Source organism: Staurois parvus, unplaced genomic scaffold (genome assembly GCF_062004578.1).
Source record: "Staurois parvus isolate SC_StPar_1 unplaced genomic scaffold, SC_StPar_1.0 ptg001847l, whole genome shotgun sequence".
Classification (NCBI taxonomy): domain Eukaryota; kingdom Metazoa; phylum Chordata; class Amphibia; order Anura; family Ranidae; genus Staurois; species Staurois parvus.
The window spans coordinates 515,726-538,039 of record NW_028319643.1 but is presented as its reverse complement, the minus strand read 5'-3'; the positions used below and the strand labels follow the sequence as shown (position 1 = coordinate 538,039).

Sequence of the window (22,314 nt, the reverse complement as noted above, 5' to 3'; positions counted from 1 at the left end):
TTGTGATGATATGGACGGATTTACTAACACATGTCAAAGTTGCAAAATTCTGCTTAGGCATTAACATTTGTTTTAACCTTGGGCACAAAGGAGTTAAGGTTGCCTACCCCTGCCTTAGTGGCTCCCACTGTCTGGCTTTTGAAAATTTTTTACTAACATGGAAGAGAAATAACAGCCTTCCTTTCCCTTTCACTGTAGATAAGAGGCCATTATAACATCCCAGAGATGTTCAGCTTCTTCAGGAAAAGTCAAGACACTAAGAAGAGCCCGGCACAGGACAAAGAGTCTGATGGGTTTGTCTTCCTGGGTAGGTAGATCCTATACGGCCATATTGGGCTGATGTAATTTGTTACCTTTATGGCTTTTTGCACATGGGCGTACACACTTCACTGCAGATGTACAATCCAACCTGATGATGTGTTGTTACTGTCTACATGTATTCAGTGTGTATAGTTATCATGCTGATCCACTGCTTCAAAGCTTTCTAAGGCACTGACCCAGAGAAGGTTTATTGATCAGGAGTTCTGGCTTCGCTGGTTGCATGCTGATTTTGAGCTGGAGACATACAGGGTGATTTACTAAATCTGGTGAAGCTGTGCATGGTAGCCAATCAGCTTCTTACTTCAGCTTGTTCAATTAAGCTTTGGCAATAAAAACTGGAAGCTGATTGGTTTCTATGCAGAGCTGCACCAGATTTCGTATGCTCTAGTTTTATTAGAACCACCATAGCAAGCCGCAAAACCAGAGATTGCCAGGCAAGTAATATTTTCAGAAGTCTCTGATAGTTTCAGGAAAAAAGACCCATTGTTGGTTTCAGTTGCTTCATGATTGGTGGGATGAATAGTGCCCCATCATTGGTATCAGTGGGAGGAATAGTGCCCCATCATTGGTATCAGTGGGGGGAATAGTGCCCCATCATTGGTATCAGTGGGGGGAATAGTGCCCCATCATTGGTATCAGTGGGAGGAATAGTGCCCCATCATTGGTGTCAGTGGGAGGAATAGTGCCCCATCATTGGTATCAGTGGGAGGAATAGTGCCCCATCATTGGTATCAGTGGGAGGAATAGTGCCCCATCATTGGAATCAGTGGGAGGAATAGTGCCCCATCATTGGAATCAGTGGTAGGAATAGTGCCCCATCATTGGTATCAGTGGGAGGAATAGTGCCCCATCATTGGTATCAGTGGGAGGAATAGTGCCCCATCATTGGTATCAGTGGGAGGAATAGTGCCCCATCATTGGTATCAGTGGGAGGAATAGTGCCCCATCATTGGTATCAGTGGGAGGAATAGTGCCCCATCATTGGTATCAGTGGGAGGAATAGTGCCCCATCATTGGTATCAGTGGGAGGAATAGTGCCTCATCATTGGTATCAGTGGGAGGAATAGTGTCCCATCATTGGTATCACCGGGAGGAATCGTACCCTATTGTCAATGTGAGGAATAGTGCCTGTTGTTGATATCAATGAAAGGAATAGTGACCCCTAGGGCCAGTAAAAGGCAAGCAAGGGACTGTCCTTTGGGGACCACTGCTTTGAGGATAGTGACCTACCTGGTTTTATCAAATTAATTAGTTAGGTTGAAAAATGACACAAGTCTGTCTAGTTCAGAAAATAGAAACATCTGTTACTGCTGGCAAGCAATATACGTATTCTTTGTTTTATTTTTGACAGTTTTCCCAAATCAACCCCGTGCATATATTTGCAAACAAACTCATACTTTGAGTGACTGCCCTCCACAGTAGAACTAAGTTTTTGCATTTGGAAGCTGGTTGAAAGTGGTTTGAAGAAGTAAAAAAATGCCGGGTGTATGAGCAGCAGTTTGTTTGATTCAGATGAGAATTTAATAGCAGACTATAAAGGTTTATTATTCAATGTGAACTATCTAAGGAACAAGAAATAACATTGTAGTATAAATACATAACGTACACAATAAATCTAATATAGAATTTCCTGTAGTGCAAATCTCTATGCATTGTTTTATATTTCAGTGGTATATGCAATCCAGCTCTATGTGAAAAGAGAAAACCTGCTCTACACCCAACAAATAATAAAAATGACAAAATATGATATAAATAGCAATGAATTAATAAATGAATAAATAAAGTGAACTGCTGCTACTCTCTTCCTGAATACCAGAAAATGAAAAAACAAAAAATAAATGATTGCGCTTTACACTAAACCAATCTAACACAATAGCTAAACACAATATATCAAAAATAGACCATAAATAAATGTGTATATACAAAATGTGGAAAAAATGCATCTAAAGTGCTAAAAAGTCCATGTACATAATGTAAATTAGCAAAAAGTCCCAAATCCAATATGAAAGTGCTGTGTGCTGAAAAAATTCTTCCAACAAAGTGCTATGGTGTCCACAAGTGCTCGCCACAACTGACAGATCAGCCTCTTACCAGACACATTGATCTCCAATCAAGAGATCAAACAAGCAGACGGTGTTCAGATTCCACACTGACATCCATGCTAGCAATATCAAAGGATATGGACGGCTGCGGGCTCACCCAAACGAATTCCTCACATCGAACTGCTCTTGTAAAGCCAGAAATACTCATAAGTCCTCCCTCTAGTTTTCTCACTGCTTTTTCTGGGTGGGTGGAACCAAAGATTCAGCTCTATGATGCCCAACTGAAATTGCCGGTCCCTTGCCGATTCCTTGTGTTGGTCCTCTTGTGGATCCAGAAAGCTACTGATATAGTAGCAATGATATTGATTCCTCAAATAGAGACTCGGAATCATGACCAAAAGGACTTCTCCTTTCAGCTCTCCTTACAGGACTTGTCTGATTCCCAGGCCAATCCAGCTCTATGCCAGGCGAAGGGGACTATATTAGCTGTTTAGGTATTGGTAGTATATTGTACCAGGGGCGGACTGTCAACTCATGGGGCCCCCGGGCAATAGGGGATCATGGGGCCCCTGTATCCTTGCCCAAACTCAAAAAAGCCTATGAAAAAGGTACCAAGGGCATCTCATGGGGCCCTCTACTGACCCCGGGCCCTTGGGCAGTGCCTGAGTTTCCAAATGGTCAGTCCGCCCCTGCACTGTACTTGTTATATAATTGTATCTGTTTGGGTAAAATTTATCATTTTGGGGTACATGTATAAAGCAGTGAATGGGACTTTTACAAACATTCACCGATGGAGGGTCAGTCATTTTCATTTTAACCACTTCCAGACCGCCCATAGTACATTTACTGCGGACAGCATGGGCAGGCTAGATCAGATACCTTTACCTCATCCATCCTGTTCCGGGTGGTGGTAGGGAGACAAGGGGGGTGCTGCAGTTGCAGTAAAGGTGCAAGGGCCACATGAAATGGCCTGGCAGGCCAGTTTCGGCCCATGGGCCTTGTGCTCGACACACATGATGTTAGATCATAAAGGACAGGGATTAGGTTATTTGCATATTATATTTTGGCCAGTAGAGGGCAGCCTTGCAACTAATCTCAATGAAGAATAAATGCAAACGCATCAAGTTTTAGGTTTATTGAACAGTTGGAGGCAGCCTGGAGCGTTGGAGATGGATTTAAGGCCTGGAGCTGGATTGGAGCTCAGGAGACAGCCCAAAGCTGGAACTGGGTAACTGTGTTTAGGGTGGATCTCAAATCGGAGAGGAGTTGAGCTGCTTCTCTGGAGGCTCCTTTGCATGACTGATCTATAAAATAACATGGGATTGTATGCTGTGAATTTCCACCTTGCAAACCAAGTGTATTTCATTACAAATTCCCTTCAAGTAAAGCAGCACTTTAGTGCAGTTTCTGTCTTTGATCTGTGACTGATATTATAATCTTAGTGTACGGTGCAGAAAAGAATGATTCCCTCTATCAGCAGAGATCATGTGATGCAGTGCCTAGGCTTTTGCTGATGTGATAAGCACAGGGGGAAAGCCAGACCAGCATTTTCTCCAGGAGGATAAGTATTTCAGACTTTACACTACTTATTAACCATCACTCCAAGACTGCTCACATATCTGGATAGTTGTAGTGTTTGGACTATAATCACTTCAGCTCCAGGCCATTTCTGGCACTTTTTGTTTACATGTTAAAAATCTGTATTTTTTACTAGAAAATGTCCTACAGCCCCCAAACATTATAATTTTTTTTTTTTTTTTTAAAGCAGAGGCCCTAGATAATAAATTGGTTGATTTTGCATTTTTTTATGTCACACGGTATTCAGTCAGCGGTTTGCAAACTCAATTTTGTTTTTTTACATTTTAGCGCAAAAAAAAGCACAAAAAAACCCAATTGTTTTGTAAAATATAAAAGATGATGTTAAACCGAGTAATTAGATATTGAGCATGTCACGCTTTAACACTACACACTCCTGCACAACAGCAACAAACAATGTACGTTTTACTATTCATAGGCGAGGATTTAAAGCCTTTACAGGTTACCACTTTAGATTGACAGAGGAGATCTGGTGCTAGAATTATTGCCCATGATCTGACGTTCACAGTGATATCTCACATGTATGAGACGATTGCTGTTTGCGTGTGTGTGGAACCGGCGTGTGCATTCGCCTTTGCACACGAGCATGGGGGGTCACTTTACTTTTTTTTTTTTAATCACTTTTATTGCTGCCACAAAGAATGTGATAGCAATAGGCACGTGACAGGTACTCTTTACGGAGGAATCTGGGGTCTATAAGATCCCAAATCACTCCTTTGCACTTTAAAGCATTGAAAACAAGATCAGTTTTTTTAATACTTTTTTTTTTTTTTTAAATGGTGCCGTTTTTTTCTAAGTAAATGGGAAGCGATGTCAGGTCATTGCTTCTGGTTTACTATAACAGAAAGCCGATGAAAGCTAATCCTGATGTTTGGCTGTCTGGTCAGCCGGCAGACGTCCCGGCTGTAAGCTTGGGTCTCCTGGTGAGACGGGAGATCCCAAGAGAGCGGCAGGAGACATCAGAAGGGAGGCAGGGAACTCCCCTCCTGCTGCTTGTACAAGCCATCGAGCTGCACGTTAGCCACTCGGATTGCTTGTACAAGAGAGCTGACTCCCGGCTCTAATAAACGGTATCGGGTGATGCCCATAGCTGTACGTGTCAGTCCGGTATAACCACCAAAAGTCCGGTGAGGTACATGGAAGAGACGCTGGTCCAGAAGTGGATAAAGCTCCATATAACCTCCTCTTGGGGAGAAGATTTTTTTTCTCCCTGCAAACGAATGTCCGTCACATGCGTGAGATGAAGCACATGACTCCATACACTTCATCTTGTACTTGTGCAGTAAGATGTTACTGTGAGACCTTGCCCTATAGGTATAGGACTTCCCTGAAGGCAGTAGTGACGTTGTCTTCACAGGGGGCATTAGTGCGGCCAGGGCTATATCACCACTGCCTTCAGGGAAAACGAGGACACACATGACAAAAAAGGTAAGTAAAGCAGATAAACGTAAAAAAGAAAAAAGCACCTACAATGGGCACATGAGTATAAGAAATGGACCATGGAGTAATGGAAGAAGGTGGCCTGGTCATTGGAATAAGTTACCGTTTATATTATGTAGATGGCCAAATGCATGTGCATGACTTACCTGGGGGAGTGATGGCACCAGGATGGAGTATGAGAAGAAGGCAAACCGGCGGAGGCAGTGTGATGCTTTGGGCAATGTTATGGTGGGAAACCTTGGCTCCTGCCATTCATGTGAATGTTACTTGACACATACCACCTGCCTAAACATTGTTGGTGACCAAATACACACCTTCAAGGAAATGGTTGACCTCTTTCAGCGAGATATTGCACCCTGCCACTGTGCAAAAATGGTTCAAGAATGGAACCAACGAGTTTGAGGTGTTCACTTGGCCTCCAAATTCTCCAGATCTCAATTCATCAAGCATCCGTGGGATGTGCTGGAAATACAAGTCTGATCCATAGAGGCGCCATCTCACAACTTACAAGACTTAAAGGATCTGCTACTGCTACCTACTCAACTTTAGGAAGGTCATCATAATGTTATGGCTGATCGGTGTATGTGATGACCTTAAAGCAAACCTGTGATTTACAAAAGCAGGGAAAAATTGGTTCACTTTAATCCCCCCAAACCTTAACCCCCCTCCCAGCAGCATATACTCCCTTAAATCCCCTACCACTCTATTCAGCTGCTGGGAGTGATCAAAATATACAGTACTTCCAGGTATGGGGGATTATGCGACTCACTCCCCTTCCTCCTGTAACTGCTCTGGTTCTTGGTGTTTGGCCTACTGCTGTCATATTGGGTCAGGGAGAGGCTCTTCAAACCTTTTTAAGCTTTGACTAGAGTGACCCTGAGTCTGCAAAGTGCTCCTAATGCTCACTCGATAAATGGAGATACAAGGGAGCAGAGAAAAGGGAAGTACAGTTTCTGAAGGAAGTGAGTCCTCTCCTCATCTGTGGGGGATCCTCAAACAGAAGGTGGAGGAGCACAAGGTCTCTAACATCCACCAGCTCTGTGATGTCGTCATGGAGGAGTGGAAGAGGACTCCAGTGACAACCTGTGAAGCTCTGGTGAACTCCATGCCCAAGAGGGTTAAGGCAGTGCTGGAAAATAATGGCGGCCACACAAAATATTGACACTTTGGGCCCAATTTGGACCTTGTCACTTAGGGGTGGACTCACTGTTGTTGCCAGCGGTTTAGACATTAATGGTGGTGTGTTGAGTTATTTTGAGGGGACAGCAAATTTACATGTTATACAAGCTGTACACTGACTATGTCACATTGTAGCAAAGTGTCATTTCTTCAGTGTTGTCACATGAAAAGAGAGAATCAAATATTTATAAAAATGTGAGGGGTGGACTCACTTCTGTGAGATACTGTATTTGCTTTTCGGGAGGGAGAATTTAAAGTGAATCTGAAATACATACAGTATATTGGGGCTGTTTGACCTACCAAAGGATTTGTATTTCTGTGTATCCATTTCTGGGAATTTACACAGCTTGACCACATTGCACAGTCCTGTTCAGTTTGCGAGAAGGGACCTGATCTTTCTTTGCTGTGGTTTCACTTTTACACACAGGTAGCCTCGTGAATTCCCCCTTGTGACTGGACAGTGAAAGAAGAAGAAGAAGCAGCACACTAATGAGCTCATCTCTCTGTCACTCTGCTGTCATCTCCTCTAAGCACTCCTTGCAGTGCAACAGTACTTAGTGACTACTTTTGCTGCTTCTCCCCTCCCCTTTCTGAGCTTTGCTGTACAGACTCTACAGTAGGCAGATACTGAATCAAATGCAGGTATTTGCACTGCTTGCATTAAAAAAAATACATTTATTGATGCATTAATAATTACAGAGTTGTGCCTTTTTTTATCAGTCTAAAGTTCAGCTTTAAAGGAGATGTTTAAAAAAAAAAAAATAAACCTTTCATACTCCCTATGCTGCAGCATCGGTGTGATCCCATGTCTGCTCTAAGACCGTGAACTGAATTATCATATGACCGCTGATTGCTCAGTTCTCTGTCTGCTTGAAACAAAGTGCAGAAACTGTCAGTGTAGCATGAAGCTGGAGAAGGGATGGGCACAGCTGGCTTCGGCTGTGAACCGCATGCCAGCCAGAGCCAACTGATAATCGGGCAGCTGGGTGGATCTCGACAATATTGTCAGGATTTCTCCAGAGCCTGGAGTGGCTCTGCCATATCAGCTGACTGCAGGCTATAGCCCACTATAAGCTGACTCTGGGTCACAGGAGAGCAAAACTTAGTGCACTCCTGTGACCCACAAGAGAAGTATGGGCAAAATAAAGCTGTGTCCATACTTCTCTTTTAAAAAATATAGAGGCTGTTTTACCTGTAGAGTAAAGCATAAACTCTTGTGATCCGCATCACTGCTGTGCTACATGGTTGTATAGCATATGTCGGGTGACAACACATTTTTAACCCTGTATTTTTGTAAACTCTGTGCCCCTGCCCCATACTTACTCCTTGGTCTGCTAGGAAACATGACCACACTGGCATCACCCACTCTGAGCTGTCTGACTGTGCCTCACACCGACTTAAAGCGGAACTTACTACAGGAAGTTTTGCTGATTTCTTCCTCCATGTGCATTGGATGGTTTTTTTTTTCTGGGAGCGAGTACCTAGTTTTTGACATGTACCCACTCCTACTTCTGCTCAGATCACCTGGCCCCTCACCACGTGCAACCTCCTGTGGGACTATTTACAGAGCGCATGCACAGTGGGAAGCTGGCTGTGACTCTCTGCATCTTCACATACAGCTCCCCACTGTGCATGCTCAAGCCACGCTGCGCTGTGTGAAGTCAACATGGTGGGGCTGGGGACTTGAAGACTGGCGAACAACCGGTCCAGGCAACGATGGCCCTGGATCCCTGTGCTGGTGAGTTTTTTTGTATTAAAAGCCAGCAGCTACAAACCCTGACTTTAATATTTATTTTGAAAACTGAAGTTTCTCTTTACACTGGCCATACAGAGAGAATTTGCTCAGTAAGCCCCGGTTCACATATATGTGGCCGGGCAGGCCGTGTTTTGCACGGGCACGAGAGCCCATTCATTTGAATGGACTCCCATGCCCGTGACATGCAGAGAAGAAGTCCCTGCACTTCTTTGGAAAACGCAGCCTGCACAAGAACCTCGGTTCCCAGTACGGTTGCGTTTTCCAGTGTGGGCAGCGTGCCATTAGAACTAATGGCACCCGCCCGCGGGTCCGCATTTCTCTGTGCGGGTGGTGTGGCTGCACGCATTTTCGTGCAGATCCACAGTGGCACCACCCGCACAGATGTGAACCTAGCTTTAGTGGCCCCGTGGCCTCCTGCCTGGCATCCCTTGAAAAATTGAAGGAGCCCGTTGGAAAATTGGCAACCAAACAGCACCTGTATCCAATCAGACACAAGCACTGTTGAGTATTTTGAAAGCTGGTGGGGCTGGCTGTCAAAATACCATAGCTATAGCACTCTCCAGTTTCAGTAAATCAATCCCATAATGTCTATGTGTATGTTGTCAGCTGATATACAGTCAGGTCCATAAATATTGGGACATCGACACATTTCTAACATTTTTGGCTCTTTACACCACCACAATGGATTTGAAATGAAACGAACAAGATGTGCTTTAACTGCAGACTGTCAGCTTTAATTTGAGGGTATTTACATCCAAATCAGGTGAACAGTGTAGGAATTACAACAGTTTGCATATGTGCCTCCCACTTGTTAAGGGACCAAAAGTAATGGGACAATTGGCTTCTCAGCTGTTCCATGGCCGGGTGTGTGTTATTCCCTCATTATCCCAATTACAATGAGCAGATAAAAGGTTCAGAGTTCATCTCAAGTGTGCTATTTGCATTTGGAATCTGTTGCTGTCAACTCTCAAGATGAAATCCAAAGAGCTGTCACTATCAGTGAAGCAAGCCATCATTAGGCTGAAAAAAACAAAACAAACCCATCAGAGAGATAGCAAAAACATTAGGCGTGGCCAAAACAACTGTTTGGAACATTCTTAAAAAGAAGGAACGCACCGGTGAGCTCAGCAACACCAAAAGACCCGGAAGACCACGGAAAACAACTGTGGTGGTTGACCGAAGAATTCTTTCCCTGGTGAAGAAAACACCCTTCACAACAGTTGGCCAGATCAAGAACACTCTCCAGGAGGTAGGTGTATGTGTGTCAAAGTCAACAATCAAGAGAAGACTTCACCAGAGTGAATACAGAGGGTTCACCACAAGATGTAAACCATTGGTGAGCCTCAAAAAAGGAAGGCCACATTAGAGTTTGCCAAACGACATCTAAAAAAGCCTTCACAGTTCTGGAACAACATCCTATGGACAGATGAGACCGAGATCAACTTGTACCAGAGTGATGGGAAGAGAAGAGTATGGAGAAGGAAAGGAACTGCTCATGATCCTGAGCATACCACCTCATCAGTGAAGCATGGTGGTGGTGGTGGTGTCATGGCGAGGGCATGTATGGCTGCCAATGGAACTGGTTCTCTTGTATTTATTGATGATGTGACTGCTGACAAAAGCAGCAGGATGAATTCTGAAGTGTTTCGGGCAATATTATCTGCTCATATTCAGCCAAATGCTTCAGAACTCATTGGACGCCGCTTCACAATGCAGATGGACAATGACCCAAAGCATACTGCAAAAGCAACCAAAGAGTTTTTTAAGGGAAAGAAGTGGAATGTTATGCAATGGCCAAGTCAATCACCTGTCCTGAATCCGATTGAGCATGCATTTCACTTGCTGAAGACAAAACTGAAGGGAAAATGCCCCAAGAACAAGCAGGAACTGAAGACAGTTGCAGTAGAGGCCTGGCAGAGCATCACCAGGGATGAAACCCAGCATCTGGTGATGTCTATGCATTCCAGACTGTAGGCTGTAATTGACTGCAAACAATTTGCAACCAAGTAATAAAAAGTGAAAGTTTGATTTATGATTATTATTCTGTCCCATTACTTTTGGTCCCTTAACAAGTGGGAGGCACATATGCAAACTGTTGTAATTCCTACACCGTTCACCTGATTTGGATGTAAATACCCTCAGATTAAAGCTGACAGTCTTCAGTTAACGCACATCTTGTTTGTTTCATTTCAAATCTATTGTGGTGGTGTATAGAGCCAAAAATGTTAGAATTTTGTCGATGTCCCAATATTTATGGACCTGACTGTATGTACTGCAAGCCTGATTTCAGCCTTCAGCTGACATGTGGAAGCTCCGTCCGAAATCCGTTTTTTAGTTATTAGCAAAACTGAAAAATGATTTCATGACACAAATGAGTCAGCTAAAGAGAGCTTTAATTTGTTGGTTCCCTTCTCATATACATATGCTTTATATCAAGGAAAACGCATTTTTATTATTCAAATAAAAATAAGGAATGCTTTTCTTTTTTTCTTTAGCTGCTTAGTTTCTCAGAACTGTGGCTGCCAATTTTATAGAGAAGTCTGGTGTTTTCTGCTTATACAGTTGTGTTCAAAATAATAGCAGTGTGTTGAAAAAAGTTAATAAAGCTCAAAATCCTTCTGATAGCTTTTATTTCCATCCACACAAATGCATTGGGAACACGACACATTCTATTCCAAATCAAAACATGAAGAAAAATATATCAAATTTGTGTTGTTCCTCTAAAAAATTGAAGAAAAGTGAATATTAGACCGTTCAAAAAAAATAGCAGTGTTTGTATTCTTCTTTACAAACTCAAACATTCACTATATAAACTGAAAAATGTTTGAAGATTTTGCTTTCCTTTGAATCACTTCATGAATATTTGGTTGTAGTCGCACTGTTTCTGAGAACTGCTGTACATCTGTGTTGCATGGAGTCACCCAACTTCTGGCCCCTGTGATCAGGTATTCCAGCCCAGGATGATTGGACGACATTCCACAGTTCTCTATTTCTTGGTTTTGCCTCAGAAACGGCATTTTTGATGTCACCCTACAAGTTTTCTATTGGATTAAGATCCGGGGATTGGGCTGGCCACTCCATAACGTCAATCTTGTTGGTCTGGAACCAAGATGTTGCACGTTTACTGGTGTGTTTGGGGTCGTTGTCTTGTTGGAACACCCATTTCAAGGGCATTTCCTCTTCAGCATAAGGCAGCATGACCTCTTCAAGTATTCTGATGTATTCAGACTGATCCATGATCCCTGGTATGCGATAAATAGGCCCAACACCGTAGTATGAGAAACATCCCCATATCATGATGCTTGCACCACCATGCTTCACTGTCTTCACAGTGTACTGTGGCTTGAATTCAGTGTTTGGGGGTCGTCTGACAAACTGTCTCCGCCCACTAGACCCAAAAAGAACAATCTTACTTTTATCAGTCCACAAAATGTTGCACCATTTCTCTTTAGGCCAGTCAATGTGCTCTTTGGCAAATTGTAACCTCTTCAGCACATGTCTTTTTTCCAACAGTGGGACTTTGCGGGGGCTTCTTGCAGATAGCTTGGCTTCACATAGGCGTCTTCTAATTGTAACAGTCCTCACAGGGAACTTTACACCTTCTTTCATCTTCCTGGAGCTGATTGTTGGCTGAGTCCTTTCCATTTTGGCTATTCTATCCATTCGAATGGTAGTTTTTCGCTTTCTTCCACGTCTTTCAGGTTTTGGTTGCCATTTTAAAGCATTTGCGATCATTTTACCTGAACAGCCTATCATTTTCTGCACTTTTTTATATGTTTTTCCCTCTCCAATCAACTTTTTAATCAAGGTACGCTGTTCTTCTGAACAATGTCTGGAACAACCCATTTTCCCTCAGAATTTCAGAGAGAAATGCACTGTAACCAGCATGTACAACATTTGCTTCCTTCCTTCCTTAAATAAGGGCAATAATTGCCACCTGTTTTTCAAAGAATGAATGACCTCACTAATAGAACTCCACACTGCTATTATTTTGAACATGCCCCTTTCAATGAGTGATTCAATTACACAGAATCAGCAGCATGCATGTCATGACTGTTGGGTCTCTTGGATTTCTATTACTCTACTACATCTGCTAGTAAATTATTTGCCATGTAGAAATATCATTGCTACCAAAAACAGTGATTGATCCGGTTAGTGATGTCTGACTGCTATTATTTTGAACACAACTGTATGTACAGATGTGATAGAACTCAGGCTAGTCCTGTCTCTCCTGATTCATAGGAAGTGATAGCAGCTTCATTGTTGTAATGTGTGTTCTTTTCTAACAGAAACAGAACTAAGAGATATGGAATTATGTAATAATCTGTATATAGGTGTGTATATAGTTCATTACTACTGTGTTATAAGATTTTGGGCAGAGAGTGTAAAGATAGCTATGCGCATAAAGGCTAAATGAGAGAAATCTTTAGATTTCCCATCTGTACTAAACAGCATGAATGCAGGATTCTCCCGCTGCCGGCTATTGTACTCTGACAGCCGGCACCAGCAGCTGTCAGTATATCTGAACAATGACTGCAGCTGATATACTGTATTCACTGTTTGGCTGACTTTGTTTTTCTTTTTGCCAAACTCTTTTGTTTTCTTAGGGCTTTGCTCAACTGTCAGCCAATTCACAGGAATCGGCTTATTATTATTATACAGGATTTATATGGCGCCAACAGTTTGCTCAGCGGTTTACAATATAACGGGAGACAATACAGCAACAATACAGTTCAATACAAGAGGGTTAGGAGGGCCCTGATCCTGGGAGCTTACAATCTAAGAGGGAGGGGCCAATGGTACAAAAGGTAATAACTGTGGGGGATGGACTGGTTGGAGGAGTAGAAGATTCCATTATTAGCTGAGGGCAGGATAGGCTTCCCTGAAGAGAGAGGTTTTCAGAGATCGCCTAAAAGTGAGCAGAGTAGGCGATAGTCTGATAAATTGGGGTAGAGAGTTCCAAAGGATGGGGGAAGCTCTGGAGAAGTACTGGAGAGGAGCATGGGAGGATGAGACAAGGGAGCTAGAGAGCAGGAGGTCGTGCGAGGAGCGGAGAGTACGGTTTGGGTGATATTTAGAGACAAGATCGGTGATGTAATTTGGGGCAGAGTTATGAATGGCTTTATACGTTATTAATGTTTTGAATTTTATGTGTTGGGCAATGGGAAGCCAGTGGGGGGATTGGCAGAGAGGGGTGGAGGACACTGAATGGAAGCCAGTGGAGGGATTGGCAGAGAGGGGTGGCGGATACAGAATGGTTAGTAAGGTGGATGAGTCTGGCAGCAGCATTCATGATAGACTGAAGAGGGGATAGCCTGCGAAGAGTTAGGCCAATGCTTAGCTTAAATTTTTTTATCTAAAGACTTATTTTTTGGGTAGAGTACAGGACAGTGAAAACCTGTATACCAGCCATTCTCAACCAGGGCTCTGTGAAACCTTAGGGTTCCTCAAGAGGTTGCTCGGAGTGTCTTGAGCTGTGGCAAATTGAACACCTATCCGATGGTGCTCGGCAAAGCATGACGCCAATGATCTTTTTATGATCTGGCCGTAAGGGTGGCATTCTTCCCACTTACTACCAACGTAAAGGGCAACACACACACACATCTCCCCCCCACCCAATGGACTAATCTTAGTAGGGGTTCCCTAAAACCTGAAAATTATGTAAAGGGTTCCTCTGGGGGTAAATGGGTTAAGAGAGGCTGCCCTATACCCGTAGGCTTGGTTCACACTGGAGTGCTGGCGTTTCCTTGCATCGTGTATAGAGCAGCCAATTCATTTCAGTAGGCTGTCCTACATGCGAGAAACATGGAAAAGAAATCCTTGAACTAGTTCCAAAATCGTGCCACACCAAAACACTTACAGTAAAATACATACATTAGCAGATGCGTAGGGTTGCCATTACGAATTAGTGGCACCCATGCATGTCTGGTAGAGGTAATAGAACAGAAAAAAAGATGGATTTTTTCAGATGCCGGAACACAATCAGAGTATAGTTTAAAAAAATGTACTATTTTATTACAATAGTCAGAAAGTTAAAAAACAATGTAAAAACTGTATACAATAGCCACTACTTCACAATGCCACCCTTAGTCTAGTACACAGGAACATACAGACCCAAATATTAGGTAATATCAAGTTGTATTGAGTCAGATGAATTCTAAGACTGCTTGGGGTGTCTTCAACGTGGGTAAAGTGCCTCAACGTGTTTGTAGGGGAACCCCGCTTCTTCAGGAGGTGTAGGGCAGCGCTTATAACACAGAAATCACCTGGAGGTCCACAAACTCAAGGGGGAGACGTTGGTGTGGGAGCAGAATTAAGCAGAAACTAAAATGCTAAGCCAGGCTCAGATGTGCCATAACGAGTCTGTCCAACAACGAATCATTTGTAAGGCAAGAAGGGTGTAAAAAAAGGGGGGTGTATAAAACTAGTGTGTCCCAAAAATTCTCATGCAATACTGAAGTAGTATCCAGCTTAAGTATGCATTGTACCGTTGCGGTACCCAAAATCTCAAAGGTCCCAAACCATAGCCATACGGCAGTGTTGCCTGCTACCACTGACATACGCCACCTCCACAGAACATGAGTATCTGTGTGCGTTGGGAACGTGTTGCACATGTTCTCGACCTTCACTAGTGTGAACGTAGCCTAAGGTACATTTCCCTTCACTTCCTGCCCCAAAGACACAACAGGAAGTGAGAGGAAATCTTTCCAAAGTAAGGAGAAATCCCCATTGGAACATTTCCACACAGTGACAACCATATAACTATGGATCTGCCATTTTCTATGCTGGTGACATCAGGCCCTAGGAAAAATAGAGAGGATAAATCTCCACAGAGATTCACTTCACTACTATGCCCTGTTGTGACGTAGAGGGCAGCAGATGGATCCACAGCACAAAACAAGGGATGTAGGTATCCGGATGGAAAGGTTCTGCAGCAGCTTTGCACTGCGGGAAATGTGAAGTTTCCAGGAACGGGCAGCAGGACAGGTATATTTAAATAGTTTTTATTTGCAGGATATTTTTATTAAAAAGCAACAAAAGCCCTTTCTAAACAAGTTGGAAGTGCAAAATTATTGTGAAAGGTTCACTTTAGCCTAGTCAGTGTTTGGCAAATATACCTCATCATGCTTAGGCCTTGTTCACATGGGACATACTACAGTGTATGCCTGTACCCACACAGAGGTGTTCCATGCATCTCCATGCAGGCAGCCAGTGGACACTATGGCTGCTCCTACTTTGACACCTGTATGGGTATGTGTTCCCGAAAAAAAGAAACGGAAGCCACCACACACCAACCCAGCCCGAAGTGTAAAGTCAACAAACACGGCTTCAGCCTGGCTCCATCCAGGCCACACCCCAACATGTTTAGGGCATGGTGAAATGAGTTGGAGGAGCCAGGCTGAAGACATGTTTGTTGACTTTACACTTTGGGCTGGGTTGGTGTGTGGTGGCTTCTGTTTCTCTTCCCCAGGGTGTGTCAACAGAGCCTGAATGGGCTCTTCATTCACCTGCACCCGAGAGTAGGATTCACTGGAGCTCTAGATGATTTTCTGGAGTGGCACCACAAGCTTTCTATGATAACTGCGTGTCCCCGAAGTCACACTTTTAGGGCCGTGCACCAATATGGATGTCAATTTGGGAGCAGCGTTGTGCCCATGCATCCCAATTGACACCAATGAGACTGCCTGCATGGGGATGCACGGAATACTTGTTAACCCCGGTGCTTGCCAACTTTAGTCTATAGGCTTCAGTAGTGGAGTCATTGTGGGTGGTGCTGGAACCTGGGAACCTCTTCCATTCAGAATATGGGATCACCTGCCATTCAGAACATTGGAACCTCTGCCATTCAGAGCATGGGAAGACCTGCCATTCAGAGCATGGGAAGACCTGCCATTCAGAGCATGGGAAGACCTGCCATTCAGAGCATGGGAACCTCTGCCATTCAGAACATGGGAACACCTGCCATTCAAAACATGAGAATACCTGAAAGCATCCGATTTTGGTTAGATGGGCAGATGAGTGTATAAGATGAATGTCGTGGTAGAAATTAGAATTAATCTGCGGGTAGTTCATATCCTCTGAATCAGATTAAACTAAACATTTTCATAACTGACTGGAACCCTAAAATTATTTTCAAACTGATTTACATGTTTTTTAATGTGTATAATAAAAATGTTGCTTTTGATATTGATAAATGAATGGCTGATGAAAAACAGCTTTTCTTTCCCTTTAGACTGTATTCTTTTTCCCAAATTCCTGGAATACCATGTGTTATAATGAATATATTTTGGAGACATTGTAATATGTACAGTGGCGTGATTTACAAAGCTGAAACATGTGAAATACTTCAAATAATTGGAGATATTAAAGTAGTATTTCATAGTGTATTTCATCAAGGAAGTGAACTGAAATGACTACCAGAGCTGGAACCATGATACAGGAACCGTTGTCCACCACTTGCTGTATTTAGTGAGCTGCCATTAAATACTCGGAAGAAAATGTTCACAATGGATATCATTGAGTGGTCTAGTGCAGCCTTTCTCCTTATTACCGCAAAGGAACCCTTGAAATAATGTTCAGGTTTTAGGGAACCCTTTCTAAAATCAGTCCATTTGGGGGAGGTGTTATTGGAGAAATACCCCTTACATTGATTGGTAGCCAGTGGGAGGAATGCCACCCTTACAGCCAGGTAAAAAAATAATTGGTGTCATGCCACTTGCTGTGCCAAGTGGTTTATGACTTGGAGCTATGCAGGCACCATTGGATGGGAGCCATCTCAAGGAACCCATAGCAATCTCTAGAGGAACCATGTTCAAGAATGTCTAGTCTAGGAATCCTGGGTACTTTCTAAGGTGTACTGGTACTGCTGTCAGTGGGAGGAATAGTGTCTAACATTGGTGTCAGTGGCAGGAATTATACCCCAACATTGGTGTCAGTGGCAGGGATTATGCCCTATTTCTGGTGTCATTGGTAGGAATTATGCCCCATTGTTGGTGTCAGGAATAATGCCTCAAAGGCCGGATAAAAGGCAGGCAAAGGGCCCCATCCAACCCCTGAGTAACAGTTTGGAGACCACTGTCCCATGTGGTACTCCCCATACTCCTAACCACTTTCAGCTAACATTTTGCTCTAGTGGAAGCACATTCACGGTGTCTTTTTTTTTTTTTTAAAGTGGCCCAAGTATTAGATCTTTTTTCCAATTTTTAAAGAGGACCTGTACTTGGGAGACTGTACCCATAAAGAGCAAGCGGAAGAAAAAGGACCGTCATCATTATTGTTTGTAGGCTTCTTATAGCTGATCTTTTCCATTTTTCTAACATGTCATGTCCCCTCTGTTTCTCTGGCTGGAGGCAGCCATATTGGTTGGGTTGCCCTTGATGACTGGTAGTAACAATCAAGAACAATAGCAGAGATGGAGAAAGCATGAATCCACATAATTCATGAAACAGAAGCAGGGAGATCCTTGCGCTGCAAGTATTCAGATACATTTTTCTCTCCAGTAAGAACAGTGAGCAGCACAGTAGTGACCACCATATCTCCCTTCAAATCTCCTGAGACTAGCAGTCATAAGCAGCAGTGGTGCCTTAGATGATCTCACACTTTAGATATACAGATACGAGGCTACAGTGTGCCTAGAAAAAGAAAGTACACAGCTGTGTATCAGAAGGATTTCATGACAAAATATAAGTCTTTAGTAGTGCCCAGGCACAATTTCTAGATGTTATTCATAAAATATCAAATCTTCATGTGATGAGTTTAAGTCTACTATCTTGTTAAAAGAGACATTTTTTACCTAGGTGGATGCAGCATCGATCCAATGCTGCATCTGTTCCCCATCGGATAGAAGGGTGAGAACTAAGCGACCAAACACTGCTGATCACTCAGTTCTTCCTGCAGCCCTGTCTGCTCTGCCCCCCCCCAGTGCTCACTGGAGCACTGGGCTGTGGAGGGGGCGGGAGTTGCTGGCTCAGCCGCTGAGAGGCTGAGCCAGGTGCCAGTCTAGGCTCCTGGGTGTATCCTGACCATATGGCCAGGGTCTTTCCTGAACCTGTATATTATAGATAGTTATTAAGAGGTTGTTAATTAAGTTATCGTGTCACCCAATGTTTGGTTTCCATTCAGTAGCCAAAAAAGGCATTCAAAAAAGGGGGGTTTGTGAAAAGAGATTCACAGAAAAGCGGCTACATTATGAACAGACCGTGACACTCAGAAAATTTTCCAAAAATTATGCTTTATTACACAGATATAAATATGACATATGGGCATTCGCCCTGGTTTACCATCACCTCAGTATGAGACAATAACACACAGACCTAAAACCATATAAAATGACATCAAGACCGGTCTAAATGTATGTGCAACAGAAAAAGTGACTGCAAGAGTCTAATATCTCTGTAGTACAAACACATAGGTAAACACTTCCCTAAAGAGGTGTATCCAAAAATTATACCATAGGTATACCATAATATTAAATAATGAATTTACACCAATATCATAATGGTGAATCCCGAACAGGGAATCCAAAAATTATACTATGGATATACGTATATCACATGTATGAAATGCAGTAAGCACAATAAGCGTGAAGAGGGGAACAGTAAGCCTCAGGCCTGTTTGGAAAAAGACATAAATGTCAAATATATGATGCAATACATTCCTGTGCCGGCACACGTGGTTGGGGCCCGTTCATCTGTTATGTGAACAGCTGTATCATAAAGCTCTTGAATGGAAATAAGCCCCATTTATTCCCAGGATGGGAGAAAAGGTGCAGATTGCAGCACTCTGCTTGAAATGGTGTCTTCACCACTGTATGTGGACTACACTCCACCCTTTGTAGGAAAAGCAAGACATATCCCAAGGAATCTTCTGCCTGTTGAACTATATGCGGTATGTCCTGTATCCTACACAAAGCACCATAATGTCCCCATCCTGTAGTGAAACAAATAATGTGGGAAGTCACTGACAGAGCTTGCACTCAATAAGATATGTAGGTCATATTGATCACAGAGGACCGTATATCTAATGTCCTGTAACAATCCACTCACCACCTGTGCCGTGGATAAAGGGAATGAAAGAAATGTCCTTCATGGATATTGCCAAACACGGCTACAGAGGCCCAGGAACCACCGCTGACATCCGCCGATATACCGCGGGTTCCAGCCCCCTCTCAGCGCCTGTACTGCTCACGCTTGCCTCATGGCATGTGAAGATGGCTTCCTCCTTATGGGTCAGCGTGCGTTCCACCTAGTGCGCATGACCGGAAGTGACGTATCTGACGTATGACGTCAACGCGTTTCGCCGATGGGCGTATCTCACTCAGCTTCGTCAGGACCAATGGGACAGCTGCATTTCAATATCCTATTTATAGTGGGTAAAGACCCACCCATTTATGCAAAAGAGGTGACCTGCAGTTGTTCCTAATGGAAGAAAACAAGGGGGGGGGCTAAATACTTAGCACAGCTACTGGTCTTAATTAAAATTACAAAGGCAGGCGGCTGGAGTCCACAGGGAGGGGAGAGGCTTAATATTTTAACCAAAACATATATTAATCAAAGGTCATAAATTACGTATACCAGTCTGTTGAGGCTTTTGTCACACTTTAACCAGGAGATGGCGATATAAATCAAAGAGTCATAAATTCCATCCACTGAATCGGGTTCTTGGGGAGACAATATCAATTATCAAAAAATACCAACAAATACCACAAGATGGCAATATAATCTGAAAATTCACATGAGGGTCATTATAACAAAAATACCCCAGTTTTTTACATCCATCCTATGGTATGGTTATTGTTCAGAGACAAAAGGTATTAAGGGACATATAACTAGACAGTGAGTCCTTTTGCATTATTTAGAGCTATATAAAAAACTCATATCGTAATGTCATCCATATTTACGTTAATATTCCCAATATAGACAGGTTTATCGCAATTCCAGCCATTAAGAGAAACTGAGAAATGCCATCAACTAACCGCCACATGGCAGTAAATCAGAGAATCAACAGTTCCATCTACTGAGTCGGGTTTTTTGGGGGAGACAATATCAATTATCAGAAAATACCAACAAATACCACAAGATGGCAATATAATCTGAAAATTCACATGAGGGTCATAATAACAGAAATACCCCAATTTTTTAACATCCATCCTATGGTATGGTCATTGTTCAGAGACAGAAGGTATTAAGGGACATTTAACCAGATAGTAAGTCCTTTTGCATTGTTTAGAGCTATATAAAAAACTCATATCGTAAGGTCATCCATATTTTCATTAATATTCCCAACACCGGTACATAGTCCCATAAACCTATTTTTCCAAAAACACTTGGAGATCACATTCCACATTTAACCCCTTAGGGTACAGTGTATCAAGTTTATATATCCAATGTTTCTCCTTTTTAAGCAGTTCTCTATCAAAATCACCTCTCCTCTGTGGGAAGTGCAGTGCATAGAAACCTTTTACTTTAGTGCCGTCCAGTTTACCTCCATGATATTTAGCGTAATGTTGGGCAAGGTTACTATCAGGATCATTTGATCTAATATCTCTAAAGTGTTCACCAATTCTTACTTTAAGTTGTCTTTTAGTCTTACCTACATACATCTTTTTACAGGGACAGGTTAAGATATATAATACCCTTACTGTGGAACAGTTTATAAGACTCTGAATCTTATAGTGAGTGTTATTTCCTGAATCATAAAAGGAATCCGTGCGATCCACATATTTGCAGATTTGACATTTTCCACATTTAAACATCCCCTTGGTACGTGATTTTAACCATGTTGTTCGTTTTAATGGTTGATAATCTGAATGAATAAGGAGGTCACCAAGATTTGGTGCTCTTCTTGCTACCATCTGGGGACGTTCACCTACAATCTTGCTCAACCTGGGGCATTGAGTAAGAATCTTCCAGTGTTTTTCCAATATTAATTTAACATCTTGCCATTGAGCTCCAAATTGGGTAATCATTCTCACAGGCTGATCACTCAATCTAGCCTTCACTTCCTTTTTGGTAGATAATAAATCCTCACGATCAGTTTGATATGCCCGTCTCCGAGCATTTCTAATTTGGGAGTGGGAATACCCCCTTTCTCTAAATCTTCTATAGAGATCCTGAGCTTCCATTTTAAAATCATTGATGTTTGAGCAGTTTCTCCGACATCTCAAAAACTGTCCCACTGGAATCCCTGAGATCAGTGAACGTGGATGGTAGCTTCTTGCCTCTAATAGGGTATTGGCAGCAGTAGGTTTCCTATATGTCTTAGTGAGGAGTTTTCCATTTTCAAGTCTAATCTCCAGATCCAGAAAAGAAATACATCTTTCGTCACATATATATGTAAGTCCAATATTGAAGGAGTTCTGATTTAACTCTCCCAAAAATGATTTTAATTCCTCAGATGTTCCTTGCCACGCAAGGAACACATCATCTATATATCTTAACCAGATCTGGACATTAGCAAGAAATCTTGATGATTTAAAGACAACCTGTTCCTCCCAAAACCCCAAATGGAGACATGCGTAGGCCGGAGCCCACGGTGCTCCCATACTAGTACCTCTAGTTTGTTGATAGAAGGTATTATTAAATTGAAAAAAGTTATGTTTTAAAGCAAACTCCAATAACTCACTAATGAATTCATTCTGTCCTCCCAAGGTAGGATATGTTTTTTCAAGAAAATAGGACACTGATCTCACGCCACATTCATGTGGGATAGAGGTGTAAAGTGATTCCACATCTATTCCCACTAGAATGGAGTTATCCTTAATGGTCATATTTTCAATCTTAGCCAACACATCCTTAGTGTCCCTCACATAAGAGGGGAGATTCGGAACCATATCCTTAAGAAACAAATCTATATATTTCCCTGTTTTATCTAGGGGACCATTAATGGCTGAAACAATAGGTCTACCTGGAGGGTTTTCTTGGTTTTTATGTATTTTAGGGATAATGTAAAACGTAGGGTGATTGAATTCTTCAGTTCTCA

General features: G+C 42.6%; 1 protein-coding gene across 1 annotated transcript in view; it reads left to right on the top strand.

Annotated features, from left to right (window-relative positions):
• The window catches only part of UMAD1 (UBAP1-MVB12-associated (UMA) domain containing 1), a 42,812-nt gene that overhangs the window by 8,873 nt on the left and 11,625 nt on the right, over nucleotides 1-22,314 (top strand). Inside the window, exon 2 of the mRNA XM_089664183.1 lies at nucleotides 199-307. Coding sequence (XP_089520309.1) covers nucleotides 226-307 — 82 coding nt within the window. The 5' untranslated portion in view covers nucleotides 199-225. The remainder of the gene's footprint in view (nucleotides 1-198; nucleotides 308-22,314) is intronic.